At 42.4% G+C, this 13,965-nt stretch overlaps 1 protein-coding gene across 1 annotated transcript; it reads right to left on the reverse strand.

The window, feature by feature from the left end:
* Positions 1-1,800: 1,800 nt before the first annotated feature.
* On the reverse strand, positions 1,801-9,124 carry LOC127380400 (leukocyte elastase inhibitor-like). The gene is made up of 8 exons (XM_051609225.1): positions 9,107-9,124; positions 8,611-8,795; positions 6,887-7,000; positions 6,391-6,522; positions 5,404-5,521; positions 4,021-4,163; positions 2,339-2,509; positions 1,801-2,229 (listed from the first exon to the last, which is right to left on the reverse strand). Exons 2-8 carry the CDS (start codon positions 8,779-8,781, stop codon positions 1,825-1,827), a joined length of 1,254 nt encoding a protein of 417 aa, XP_051465185.1. The 5' UTR covers positions 8,782-8,795; positions 9,107-9,124; the 3' UTR covers positions 1,801-1,824.
* Positions 9,125-13,965: the final 4,841 nt, after the last annotated feature.

Consider the following 13,965-nt stretch of genomic DNA (forward strand, 5'->3'; position numbering starts at 1 on the left):
CTCAAGGGTGCAAAAAGGGTATGCTGAGGGGTGGGGACTGAAGCCTCATTTCTGAGAAAAGATTAGAATAACAGGAAGGTTTCTATCCCCTGTGGCATATTCCAGTTCATCAAAGAAATCCCCATTCATGTCTTTTCAGAATCACTGTTGATTTTTGAGGTTGCAGTGCTCAGCACTTCCCAGGGGAATGTAAACACTGTATGATGGCAGCTTTAGATAACAAAACACAGACTAGTCAGCAAGTTTTCTAGGTTAGCAACTACAATGGGGTGCTTTAGACCATTCTCCTCTTCTTGAGACTGAAGGTCTGTTCCAACCAGAATGATTCTGTGATTCTGATATTTATCCCCATATGAAAGGCAGCTTTCTCTATTATGTACACATAATTCACCCTCTTTAGAAATGCATGCTTTTGTATCCTGTTCCTGAGGACACTGTGACTAGAAAATTCTCTTTGTAGTAATTTGAGAGCCAAGTGGGGGCTTAGTGGAAGTTGTGCCAAGCAGTGGTGGACTCCCTGTTCTTGGAGATATCCAAAAGACATGGTCCTGGGCAATGGGTGGTTGGTGGCCCTTCTTGAGCATGGGACATGGCCCAAATGGTTTCCAGGGGTTCCTTCCGACCTCAGCTGTTTTGTGAGCTATTATTTCAAAAATAAATGTGGAAAAAGTCCAGTAAATCACATAATCATAGAATGCATTCAATTGGAAGGGATCTTAAAGATCATCTAGCTCCAATCCCCCTGCAAGGGCACACTTTTTCTGATGCAGCCCAGGACACAGTTGTCTTTCTGGGCTGCAAGAGCACGTCGTCAGCTCATGTTGAACTTCTCATCAACCAACACCCACAAGTTCTTACCCTCAGGGCTCTTCTCCATCCATAGTCTGCCCAGCCTGTATTTGTGCTTGGGGCACAAAACCTGTCCTCCTGTGTATATCACTACTGTCATAATCAACTCCCTTTCTAGGGGTACCCACGGGGGCAGAACCTTGTCCGTTTCCTTGACTGAATATTCCTACTGTTATTATCATAAAAAGTCACACAAAAAGATCCAGAAGTCACGAAAGGAGTTCATGTCACATCACTCTTCCAGTGGGTAAGATTACACTTTAGATGTAGGTGTACATCTAAATCACTAAATGAAGCCAAAGCTGCTTCTAGCATAAGTTTTTTATATAATGCAAAACAGCACAAGGGCAAATCCAGTACACATCAATGGGAACAGGGTGTTACAGTTATCAGTAAATAGGTACATTTGCTGTAAATTATTACCTCCTATGTGACAGTTGCTAAAGGAAAGGGAATTTCCAGGTGTCCATTGTGCAAAGGATTTGCCACAGCTCCAGAATGCAGATAAGGAAAAAGTCACTCAAAAACACCTCTCTGCTAACCAGGACCAGCTGGCCAAGAATCTAAAAATTCAAGGCAGGGGCTACTCTGTTTTTACTGGCAGTTACTGAAAATTTTTGCAACAATCCTCCTCAGACAGCAGCAAACCAACTCCACCTTTGCAAGGTGCTGAACTACACTACATGGCTGGGCTGGGGAACTGTAAGCCATACATAAGCATACATGGGCATTGAGGAAAAATGTTATTTAAATCCAGTGAAGTTAAGGCAAAATAGTCTGGATTCAGAAAAATATTTGCAATTCAAGGAGCCTAGTGACAGAACATCTGGCTGATGCAATCTAAGCTAAACTTCTTGTAATGATTACTTTGAAATGGAAATTAGTTGTCAAAGCAATAAGGATGCATTGGGGGAAAAATACTATTTTTTCTTTTCATCCCTGTTTTCCTCACAATGTTAGAGAATGACCCTGATTTTAAGGTGAACAGAGTTTGCCAAAGAAGAGAATGGTATCAGTAGGATTGTGTCTAATAAAAAATAAGAAAGGGTGGTCAACCATAAACACCTCTGTGAGAGGAAGAGACCTATTCACAATGACAGCTCCTGTACCAGCTGCTGCTACAGTGCCTTCCTCATTGACTTCCACGCACGTCTTATGGACAATATCTGACAACACCAGAGTTTTTGCAGATGACATTGCAGAAAGATCAGCTTTTGATTCATTGAAGATGTCAGTCACCCCCATCTCTTGTAATACCTCATTGAGGTTAAAGGTGCCTTCAAGCTTGAACTGGGGGAGGTATACCTCCACTTGTGTCTCATACATGTGCTCTGAAGAGGCCCACAGCATTAAATTTTCATGGGTCATTATGCTTTCAATCTAGAAGATGGGGGAAAAAAGAGCTTAAAATAGTTGGGTAGCTTTGAAAATTTTAGATCTCTTACCCGGTCTTAATTCAAAGAGCCAATTTCCAGCCATACTGCCTTACCTGCTCCAGCCCACTGGTAGATCTGTCAGCCATGTCATGTGGCAGCAGGATGATCATGCTCATTGACTTCTCAGCATAAGGGAGTTCAAGGACCTGAGCACCCACCTCCTCAATGTAGCCTAGTTTAAACATGCCTTTCTGATACATCATCTGCACAGGTATCTTCTCATTCTATTTAAAAGAAAATCGTACGGTCACTTAAGCAATTTAGCAGCTAACATTTAAACTTGTTGTAGGTGTAGTATCAGTAGTGAGGGTTTCAGCAGTAACTGCTGTCAGGCTAAACATTCTTTATTTTGTTGCATCTGCAGTGGCACACAAAACATCAGCTTTGGTATGCATAAATAAAGGAGATCGTTATTTGGGGGAAAACAAACAAACAACAAAACTCAACAACTTCCCTGCAAGTGATCAGGTGGTTAATAGCATTCAAGTTGCTTAATAGTGTTCCACTTCCAAACAGATTGATGCTGGTTGGATTTGCAAATCCTAACTTGGACTGAGATAAAGAGATACAGCACTATAAGAATCAGGCTGTCATTTATAATCCTGATTAGACAGGAAGCAATAAATAGATTAAGAGCAAAATCATAGTGTTTCTCAGGCATCCTCTTCTAGGCCTTGTTATCTTGCCTTTTTGTAATGGGGTTGTTCGAAAGCTGTGTAAAGACTTAAGTTTCCTTTTACAGTTAGCTAACTTCTAAAGCAGTGAAAGAAAGATTTTGGTAGATGAGGTGTTTTTAGCAAAAATCCTGCTAGTATTGATTAGCATATTCTTCAGAAAAATCTGTACAGCTTCTCCCTATCTCATATTTGTCTACTGCAGCAGTGCACCAAATGTTCTCAGCTATAGACCATTGTCAATATCCTTTTTCAAAGATATAAATAATACTACAAATGTTGGTACTCAATATGACAGTTTCTTACCAGTGTGTTAACAGTGGAATGCAGCATGATAACTAGAAATATCTGTTTCTCACCCTTTCCTTTGATCTATGAGAAACACTCAAAAGATACTTCTTCCCATACAAAACTCTGCAGTCTGAGATCAGACTTCAATCTATTGGGTTTTTTCATTTGTTATGGATGAGAACTATTATATATGAGAACAATATTGGCACAAGATATGGAAAGAAGACAAAACTGGATTATTGAATTAAATTGAAGTCTTTCCTGTCTGCATCAGTTAGACTAAAATGGCATATACAATGTGCTTGTTAAAGAACTAATTTTGCAGTCATATTGACAATACCTTAGTTAAAAAATGAAGGATTTGGTGATGTCCCTATGGCATGAAAAAAAAAAAAAAAAGGCTAAAAATTAAAATGCAATTAAAATAGACCTTTAAATGTTGCAAATACTCCAAATAAACCAAAATACCCTATAGTAACTTTTCCTTTTTCATATTGCAACTGTATATTTGTAGCTTGTTACTATTTGACTGAGTTTTTTTGGCCTAGCTTCTGAGTCTGGCACACTTTTTTAGCAAAGATTGAACATTTCTGTGAAATACCCTCCTGCCACCTCTACCCAACAGGAGAGACAGGTTAAGATCCTAGCACATTCACATATTACTCATGGGGCAGCTGAGTGCTGGATATTGTGCTTCTGTGTTATGCTTGGCTCCATTGCCCACAGTATCTAGAGTAAATAATGTTAAAGTTTACAGAAGGCAGGTGTACCTGATTCAGTTTAAAATATCTCTGTGCTGTTTTTTGTTCCTCAAACTTATGTTCCCAGGATGCTTTGAAGTAGATTACATTCACCAGCACCAGCAACGCATGCGTATTGATCACACCGGGAGCAAAGAGTTCCTTGATTTTACCTAAAGGAAAATTTGGAAAACACAAGTATTTGCTAGTTGTGATTAAGGCTTTGGACTGAGACTCGATTACTTGTCTATGAACTTAGTTTTTGAGAAACTTGGAAGTCAAGTTCTTGGTTTATTCAAAGGACAGGGACAACATGGGCAAACATGTGGCTGATTCCTCCGCCACACTGTTACTAGACAGGGAGGCCAGTGAGGAGTGGGGTCACCAAATTAGTCAGCTCTCAGTGTCAGTGGCCACACACGCGTGCCAGGTTTTATTAACCATGAGGAAGGAGGCAGCACCACTAATCACATATTTCGGTTTACATGAGGACATCTTTCTCTTTGCACCAAGAGCAGCAGTTAACCAGCTGTGGGACTTCTGACTTTCTACAAAGAGGCTGAAGTTGGAGTTAGCAGGTCCACAGGTTTCATATGAGCACCCAGCACAACAATGGCTCCTGACACTCTGCAAGGTGGCTTCTGAACCTTCAGCCCTCTTACTGAAAGCCAACTGGAGTTAACAGCTCTTTCCCACACCAGTCACATGCCACTCTGCTAGTACAAGGACAGGCTTGGTCAGGAGAGGGGCAACTGATAAATTACAGAAGCCCTCAAATCTATTTGCCTGTCCATCAGTAAGTTCTGGTTTATGTTCAGCCAGAGGATTTAGAAAATTCTCAAACCACTGCTACTGCAGGTCTAGCAAAACTAAAGGAAAATGGCATATATCATGCTTAGTCTAATTAGCAAGAGCCAATGGCCTCTGCTAGCCTGTTAAGGGCAAGAGCTGGTTGATTGTCCCTTGTGTTAGCAAGTCTCACTGGAGGTCAGATCTCTCATCTCTGTGGGCATCACTCTACATATAACCAGGTCCTTGCTTATTCTCTCTTCTCTCCCAGATTGTTCCCAGTGTCACCATGAAGCTCAAAGCTTCCAACCCCTGCTCTCCTGTATCTGCATGTGTGGTGGTTTATGAAAACAATTTGTCTGATCAGGCCTTCTAGGTATTGTTGCAATTATCATGTCAGGCATCAGGGTGGGAAAACAAAAGTATTTCACAACAAACACACCTTTAATTCATAAATAAGTAAGCTGATCACTTACCCTAACATTTGGATGGGAAGAGAAACTATCTTTAAAGGGCATAAGATTGAATGTCTAGAGACATGAGCTTTTCATACCCTGAAATTTCTTTTGTTGAGGCAGCAAAAAAAGGCAGGGATAGTATGTCTATGATTTGGTTTTGGTTTACCTTGTGTCTCTTTTTCAACCCAAGCATTAATTTTTATTCTGGCAGCTTCAACAGCACCTTGAAAGTCCACCATTTGAAGCACTGCTCCATACAGTTCCTTAGAGCACATTAGAAATTGCTGTAGAGCAAAATAAAGATTATTAATTGGTCAACTCTGTTAAGAACTTATTCCCTTTTTAAATAAAACAATGGTTCAGAACTACTTTGGTAAGGGTGAGGGGTCTGTTGCCTCCATAAGGCAAAATATCATTTTGGAAACATCAACTATCTGAAGTTTATTCAGAGAGTCTTCAAATAAGAGATAATCATTCTATGACACAGGGGGGGGGAAAAAAAAAAAGTAAATAAGCTAAAAGAAAGCCATAAGAAAGAGCCTTTCCATTGAGAACTGAATACCTGATGTCCAGATTAAAAACAAAACAAAACAAAAACAAGAAACCACCCACAACACCATCACAGAGAAGATGCAAGATGTGCTGTGTAATAATTAATTATCAAAATAATTCAACAGAATTAGACAGCAAGGCAAAGATGTGACTAGCAAGAGACCCATGCTAGGTAATCTAGAGATCACTCTGCCATCCCCTAAGAAAGGAGTAAGAAGTTCAGCACAGCAGCTCTACACATGAAACTAAGCCCTCTCCAAACTTACTGCCAAACTCATGCCATTTGGAAGCCCAGAAGTAAGTAGCTTACAGAAAGCTTGAATAGGCCATTTTTGGCTCTAGTCACACCTCTGGCTGAATGTAGACATATGCCAAAAGCAAAGAGACTCCTGCATTATTTTTGCTCTACAGCTATTGATATCCACAGGGGGGATACTGAAAGTTGACACTCTCTTCTCTTTCCCACCAGTCCCAGAAGATACACCTCCAAGAAGCACATCACGTGCTCCAAAATATACATGGTGGGGGCAACAGCAAGGATCACATCTCCAGGGAAGCTTGAGGTCAGGGCCACAGCAGTTAGCTGACACATGTAACTTACCTGCTGGAGCTCAAATCCGTGTTGTACAAAGAGGTTGTTAGCCAGGGTTAAAAAATAGCTTTCACCAAGATTTTGTAGCTGTAAAAGCAGTGTCTGGAATGCTCTATGATTAAGGTCCCCATCCGTGTTACACTAGGAATATTACAAACACAACAATTAGGGTTTTCTTCTGAATAGCTTTGGTTGTCAATTTGTGTCTTATTTAGATTACACTATAGGGCTAATTCCTGTTGTGCTGATTTTTAAATCCAAGTGCTCTAAGCCTTATAGCCTGATCATTCTTCAGATGAGATCACTGAAGGATTTGGTATTGACTACATGGAAGACTTGGCCCTTAATAAGGTAACAACCTTGCCTCAGGCTTTTCCTTAGTGGAGTATGCAGACTCTGTGCGTGTGATCTTGTCTCCCTCCAGTGGCAGACTCCAGTGCTTTATAACTACTAACCTACCGTGCGGTGAAGAAAAGGCTTCTGAGCTGCCCACCCGAGGAGGTACCTGTGAGAGGGATGCCTCCCTTTCCCGGCTTCGTTCTGGCTCCATTTCCAAGGCTGCACTCTCAAGTTCAGATCCAAGGCTCATTCTTCCTAAATCTTTCCCGATATGGAGCACCTGTAGTGGAAGATGTCAAATTATGGCTGTTGTAACTAAGATAAAAGCATTTTTCTTGTTTAAAAGATTTGCTATGCTCTCCTGGATAAATGTGTAGAGTTATGAAAGATATTTTCTCAGCTTTGGTCAGGCTGAAATGACAGGCTTGAAATTGTTCATATATTCATGTTCAAACTCATGTTTCTATATGAGCAATCCAAGAAGAACTTGCACTTAGCCCCTTAAAAAGCTACTCTCCTCTACCTCTAAATATTTACATTTTATTTGTATTTTTATTGCTACAGTTACCTTAATTTTCAAAACAAAAACTTACCTCAGGCAAAGAGACAAAAATAGTTCTCTAGATGAAAACATCAAAAGTGGCCTTACTTAATTTTTGCATCAGCTTAGGAAATATATCAAAACCAGTGTTCTCAATGGAAACCAGTCTTTTTTTCTAATGTGCAAATATCTCACTGAAAAATTTCCAGCAGCTTCTCCATCATAAAAATGCTGCATCGTTTATAGACTTTTTTATTGAGGGCACTGAATCCCCATGGCTTTCCTAAAATAAGCAAGAGTCACTGTGTATTTGGTTTATGTCAGAAGGTCATGGTAGCCATGGGGCTGCAGAGGTGGCTTATCTGTGACAAGATCAAGGGCTGCCCACATTTCAAACATAGCTGGTGCCAGCTGGCTCCAAAATAAGTTGATTCTGCTTTGAGTAATTAATGAGTTATGTCCCTGTCCTTATCTTGACCCACAGGCTTTTTCATCTTATTTTTCTCCCCCTGTCCTTGCTGAAGAGGGGGAGTGATCAAGTGGCTGGGTGGGCACCTGGCAGCCACCCGCCAAAGTCAACCTCCACAGCTTGGGAACCTCAAGAGGTGGACACGTCTACCTTGGCTGCAGGTGACCCAGCAGGCAGACTGTGCACATGGCAGTGTTAGGATGCCATAAATGAAGATCTACTAGTACAAAGCCAGCTAGTGAAAAGACCTTCTGCCTTAGAATTATTGGTCTTTTACCACTCATGGCTACAAAAAAGAGAAGAGGAATTGTAGAAAGTAGAGCTTGCATTGCAGAAAGTAAAGCCACAGCAATCAGAGAGGTGGTCTTCACTCCCTCCCTGCCCACCTGGGTCACTGTGAGCTCTGCAGATGAGACATTTTGATTCTTGAATGTCATAAGTGATGATAAGTGAGGTAATGCTTCCTGCCACCCAGGTGCAATCACTTCAGGTTTCTGCAGCTCTCCCAAGTACCCACCCAGACTCACACTTTCAGGATTCTCATAGAAACCTGGAGAGGAAGCACCTGCCTGTAATTATGAAGCAAATTCTGACATTCTGGCAGCAGGCTGAGGAAAGCCAGAGCACCTTGCTGTGGAGTGTCACCTCCTCTCATTCAGCTCTTGCTATTGAGCCTGCTTGAGGGCATGGTGTGACTCACACAAGCAGATGGCAAGGATCATAGTGCACCAAGCACGACTGTGAAGGCAGCACCTGTGCTTGCATTCATGCTTGTTTCCTCTGACACCCTCACACACGTGTCCTGCTAGGATGCCCAAAATTTCATTAAGGGAACAGCAGGCAATGTGGAAGTATCTCGGCATGTTTTATTAGTACTTACTTTCTCTATCTGAGCAGCAGTGTTGTTTTTTGCACCTAGATAGATCAGGGCCAGGGCAACAGAGATACTCATTGGAGAAAAAATGATGTTTTTGTCCTTCACGTTTTTGTTGAGCTTATTGTAGAGATCCAGGCAAAACTCAGTAATTGGTCTAGAAATGGAGCCCATCATGAAGCAGCTGTTGGCTGGGAGCACAAAAGAAAGAACAAAGTTAATGCAGCTTGTTGCTGAGCTAGATCACAGTGGGAAGCATCTATCTGCCCTGATATTTTTTTGCACTGGTTGCTAATTAACAGAAAATTGCTAAATTCTGAGAGTCTGAAACTGCCAACTCTGCACACATCTGTTGGTCCATGCTACACAGCAGGAGCAAGTTTTCTGGGTGGCTGACACTCCAGAGCGCTGTGCTGCCATCCAGTGTGACCTGGATAGGCTGGGGAACTGGGCAGAGAAGAACCTAATGAGGTTCAACAAGGGCAAGTGTAGGGTCCTGCACCTGGGGAGGAAGAACCCCAGGCACCTGTATAGGTTAGGGGTGGACCTGCTGGAAAGCAGTTCTGAGGAGAAGGATCTGGGAGTCCTGGTAGATAGCAAGTTATCCATGAGCCAGCAGTGTGCCCTTGCTGCCAAGAGGGCCAATAGAATCCTGGGGTGCATAAGGAAGAGTGTGGTCAGCAGGTCAAGGTAGGTCATTCTCCACCTCTGCTCTGCCCTGGTGAGGCCACACCTGGAATACTGCATCCAGTTCTGGGCTCCCCAGCTCAAGAGAGACAGGGAGCTACCAGAGAGAGTCCAGCAGAGGGCAACCAAGATGACAGGGACTGGAGCATCTGCCTTATGAGGAAAGGCTCAGAGAGCTGGGACTCTTTAGCCTGGAGAAGAAAAGGCTGAGGGTAGACCTTATTAATGCCTGTAAGTGTCTAAAGGGTGGGTGCAAGAAGGATGGAGCCAGACTCTTTTCGGTAGTTCCCCATGAGAAGACAAGGGGCAACGAGCACAAGCTGGAACTTCAGAAGTTCCATTTAAATGTGAGGAAAAACTTCTTTACAGTGAGGGTGACAGAGCACTGGAACAGGCTGCCCAGGGAAGTTGTGGAGTTCCTTTCTCTGGAGATATTCAAGATCTGCCTGGATGCAGCCCTGAGTAATGTGCTCTAGGGGATCCTGCATTAGGAGAGTTGGACTTGATGAACTCTAGAGGTCCCTTCCAGCTCTGACAATTCTGTGATTCCATGATTCTGTGTGAAAAGAAAAGCATACACTCCTACCTGCTTGCAAACATAGATATGAGTATCTGTGGTCTGTTTCCAGAAAAAACACTTTATTTAGGGGATCATACACAGCCACACTATAAAGAGAAGGCCCTCACATCTCCCACAGCATAGATCTGGCTGGCTTTAGCTTTCAGCCTGCATCAGGATGTGTGGGTGGAGTCCATAGGAGGATGCCAGAGGTCCTTTCTGTGGAAAAGATGGGTGGGTGCACAGCAGGTGGTTATCTCACTGCTCACAGAAAGCCATGGCACAGCAGCTGCTCTTTCTCAGACCTGTGCTCCCGGCTGCTGCTGCTGACAAGGCCATGTTAGGTGGGGAGCTCCAGATTGTGCCACCAGAAGGCTAAGGGTAGGGCAAAGATTAACTTCAGGAATTTTCATTAGCAGAGCTCTTGTGCAGCCTGCCCTGGGCTATCAGTGTCCACAGCTACTTTGAGACGGGTCTCTAGAGCCTTCTTGAGAAAGGGGCTCCTTTGTGCAAGGGACCCCCATCCCCTTCCAGCCAATGCTCCCCTGCCACCCCACTCCCCCACTGTGGCCCCAGACCTTCTACCACAGCCACAGCCCCCATCCCCCGAGCCTGCCCTTCACAATACCTCGTGCTGTCCTCAGTGCTGCAGAGCACACACCAACTCTGGCTGAGCTATGAGCCAGACATGAACTTTGCATGAGAAGCTGAGGCCCAGGCACCAGAGCGAGGAGAACATAGAGTTGACATGGCTCAGCTGAGATGCTGCATTTGTCTCTGCAAACCATCTTAGCCTGCAGCAAATGCCAGACAATGGGAATGAGCTCAGCTGACAGTAAACCAGATTTAGCCTGAGAGACATTGCTGCAGTGGCTTGAAAGAGCTGAGAAGTTGCTGAATACATGAAGGTGCCACATATGGCAAACGGGGATGATTCTTGCCTTTTTACTAGCTTGAAAAGCACAGCAATAATCAATGCTTCATCATGTTTCTGACTGCTGCTCTGTGGAAAGAACCTGCGATGCCAAAAGAGAAAGTTCATATACATGCTTCATACTGAGACATTTGTTTTACTCCAGTAAAACTTCACATAAAGTACTTCACATAAAGACCTAATACAAATGGGAAAAACAGAGGAGAAATACCCAAAAGGTTCTCTGAACAAACAAATTAAAGATGAGTTATATCTCATTAATTCTGAAAACAGCTGTTCTAGTTCTGCTGTTTGTGTCTCTGTATGTTTGTCTTTCGTTTTGCTTTTAATAACACAATCATCTTACCACCAAAAAAAAAGTGCAGTAAATAGTAATTTCTCTTCCCTTCCACCTTCATTAAGTACTATCCAGAACCCTTTGAAAACAAAACTCATCACCTCTTTAGTGCTGCTGTAGTGTTTGTATTACTACTGTTCCACGCCTCTTGAAAGATCTGGAAAGGAGCTGTGAAATCGTTCAGAGTGAATGTAGGTCATGAGGCATATTGTAGGTGTGCCCAAACCTCAGAACAAGTCAAGGAGGAAAAAAAGAGTGAATAAACTTTCTCAGCAGGGAGGAGGCACCTCCACCTCCCCCTGCAGGGAGAGGACCTACTGCCAAGCAAGGAGGGAGTACCCAGGAGCTGGGAACAGGTTTTAAAATGGAGTTCCTTGCACGTGGAGGTGGCCTTTAGAAAAAGGTCTTTAGAAAAAGCAGCAGGCTGTCGTCAGGGTAACGTCAAGGTGCAAACACTACAGCCAAATTCATGATTTTGTCAGTGGGAACTATTTAGAGAGCTGCCCTGGAAACCCAAAGTGAAGGAGGGGAGTGTGGGCTGGTGGAGGAACTTTCTTACTACAGAATGAAAGGATGTAGTGGACTTTTTAAATCTCAACCAGGGAGGGCACAAGCATATGCATTATTCCATACCATAAAGCCATGTGTATAATTTGTGTAATCATTTAAGCAGTAAGAGTTTTGGGGTTACTGCAAGGACACTGGAGTCTGGAAAACACTTACGTGGTGGACAACAAATAGCAATGTTACTTTTTAAAAACCTTGGAGTGGTAAGGAGAGAAGAGAAAAGATCAAAGAAGTGTTCCAGGAAAATCACAGCTGCTGTTCTGCACTATCCAAAGTGTCTGCACTGAACATTAGCGATAGTGCAGAGACAGCAAGGTGAGTTGGGGCTTTACAGCTGACGAAGGTAGATGCTCTGCATGGTGTTCAGCAGCTGTTAACATAGTCCAGCAGATAGAAATTGCTGGTGCTGTTATAGGTGAGAAAGAAGCTACCAAGGAAAAGAGCTTCCTTCAGAAGAAATCACTGTACACCAGAGACCTTGTTAAGATGACAAACTCCTTCCATGGCTGTGTGAAATGAGGAACAGTCCTTTTATATGACTATCCATTATATGTTCTCTCTTTACAGTTTGTTTTCAGCTAAGGGTAGATGAAATCAGGATAAAAATTCTCAACAAATAAAAAGCTGTGCTCAAAGCTTTCCTAATTAATAGGTGAGTTAGATTACATTATGCAGTCAACAGGAGGAGGCAGTCAGTAAGGGGAGAGAGGCTAAGAGAGCTGTAGCCTTGTTTTTAAGGTAATTCTATATTTAATACAAGGTAAAGCAAGAAGAAACCTGTTTTCCCTAATGCCACATGATAATTACCATTGCACGCTTTACTTTTTCAATCTACTTCCCATTAAGGTGCTTTAATGCATATTCATTTCTCATGCACAAAGGACAGAAATTACAACGTGTCTATCCTAGAAAAGGAGACCATGCCAGGTAATACTCCTCACATGAAAAATCTATGATTGGTAGAAGTGACTTTCTTATTTTTCATGACCATCATACAAAAACATGTTTCCAAGGGTTTCTGTGCTGATTTGGAGTGAAAGGGACAAGCAGTACATAAGAAAAATGAAACTTCCTACAACACAGAAATTCTAAAACCTATGTGACACAAAACATTCCCAAAGTAACATGGTTTAAATTAAATATCGATACATTTCAGTATAAAATAACTTTTCAAGGTTACCAAGTTAATTTTCTAAACAACTTGGCCTCTCAGTCTGCTACTTTTATGCCAAAAAGGGCTTTTTCTGACTGTTTTCATTATTTTATATTCATCTGTACCTCCAGGATGTATCTTTTCTACCTCTTTCTAGGCCAATTATCCCTGCATAAACAGATGTGGATGTACCTTGCCCTGTCACAGGCTCTAGAGTGGCAAGTGATTTGCTCTGTCTGTGTGCAGCTGCACAGGCTTCTCAGCAAGCTTCTAAACATCAGTGCCCAAGAGCTAATATGTTAATAGCATCCCCACTAACAAAACAAAATCTGAATACCACTCCACCCTTCCTATTTTATATAGTCATTGTTTAACAGCATAAACAATCCCCTGGCAGTAAGAAACAAGGTATAGGGGAAACACCTCAGAACCCAGCCAAAGAGCTGAATGCCCTCTTTCTCATCTAGTGAAGATTTCAAGGCTTTGTCTTATGCCATGGAAAACCAAGGAAAGAAAGGAAACTAACCCACTTAGTGGGTGAGTTTGCCCAGGTCATCTGCACCATCACTTTATCTGAAGCCCATTTTTACCAGAGTGGGTAGAGATGTTCTGAAAGAGCCTACTCTTTTGGAGATGAAGGCAGAAAAACATCTGCTTTCTGGTATAAGCCAGTGAGCTGATTTGTCCTGTGCCAGTCAGAGCTTTCTGGATGGCCAAAGAGGTCCTGGGGAAATTTCAGAAAAAAAGTCTGTGAAATTTAGGCAAAAAATCTTTGGATTCATAGCTTTGGACATGTGTTCCTAAATTCCTCATCTATGTTCCACTGAAGACCAGCTCCCTTTGTGTGAGCTCTTGAGCCACTTGGATTTTAACAATGTGTTTTCCTACCTGCAGCCTGTAAAGGTATTTCCCTCTCTGTCCCATCTGTATACATGATGTTATTTTACTAACCTGTAGACTACTTTGGATCTGCCAAAAGAAAAAAAAAATTAAAAAATCACAAGTTATTTTGTCAAGCAAACAAACAAAGAAACAAAGATTTATTTACCTTCTTGCCTGAAGAGGTTAAATGAAGAGCACAACAGCTGAGCACTGGAGCACGTTCTTGTGAATACTGTATTGCA

This window comes from Apus apus, chromosome 2 (assembly GCF_020740795.1).
Source record: "Apus apus isolate bApuApu2 chromosome 2, bApuApu2.pri.cur, whole genome shotgun sequence".
NCBI lineage: Eukaryota > Metazoa > Chordata > Aves > Apodiformes > Apodidae > Apus > Apus apus.

Coding starts and splice junctions, on each gene's coding strand:
- LOC127380400 (XM_051609225.1), bottom strand. CDS start 8,781: ATGATGGGCTCCATTTCTAGACCAATTACTGAGTTTTGCCTGGATCTC. Junction 7,001..8,610: donor CTGCTGCTCAGATAGAGAAA/GTAAGTACTAAT, acceptor CTTCCACTACAG/GTGCTCCATATCGGGAAAGA. Junction 2,510..4,020: donor GATATTTTAAACTGAATCAG/GTACACCTGCCT, acceptor TCTTTTAAATAG/AATGAGAAGATACCTGTGCA.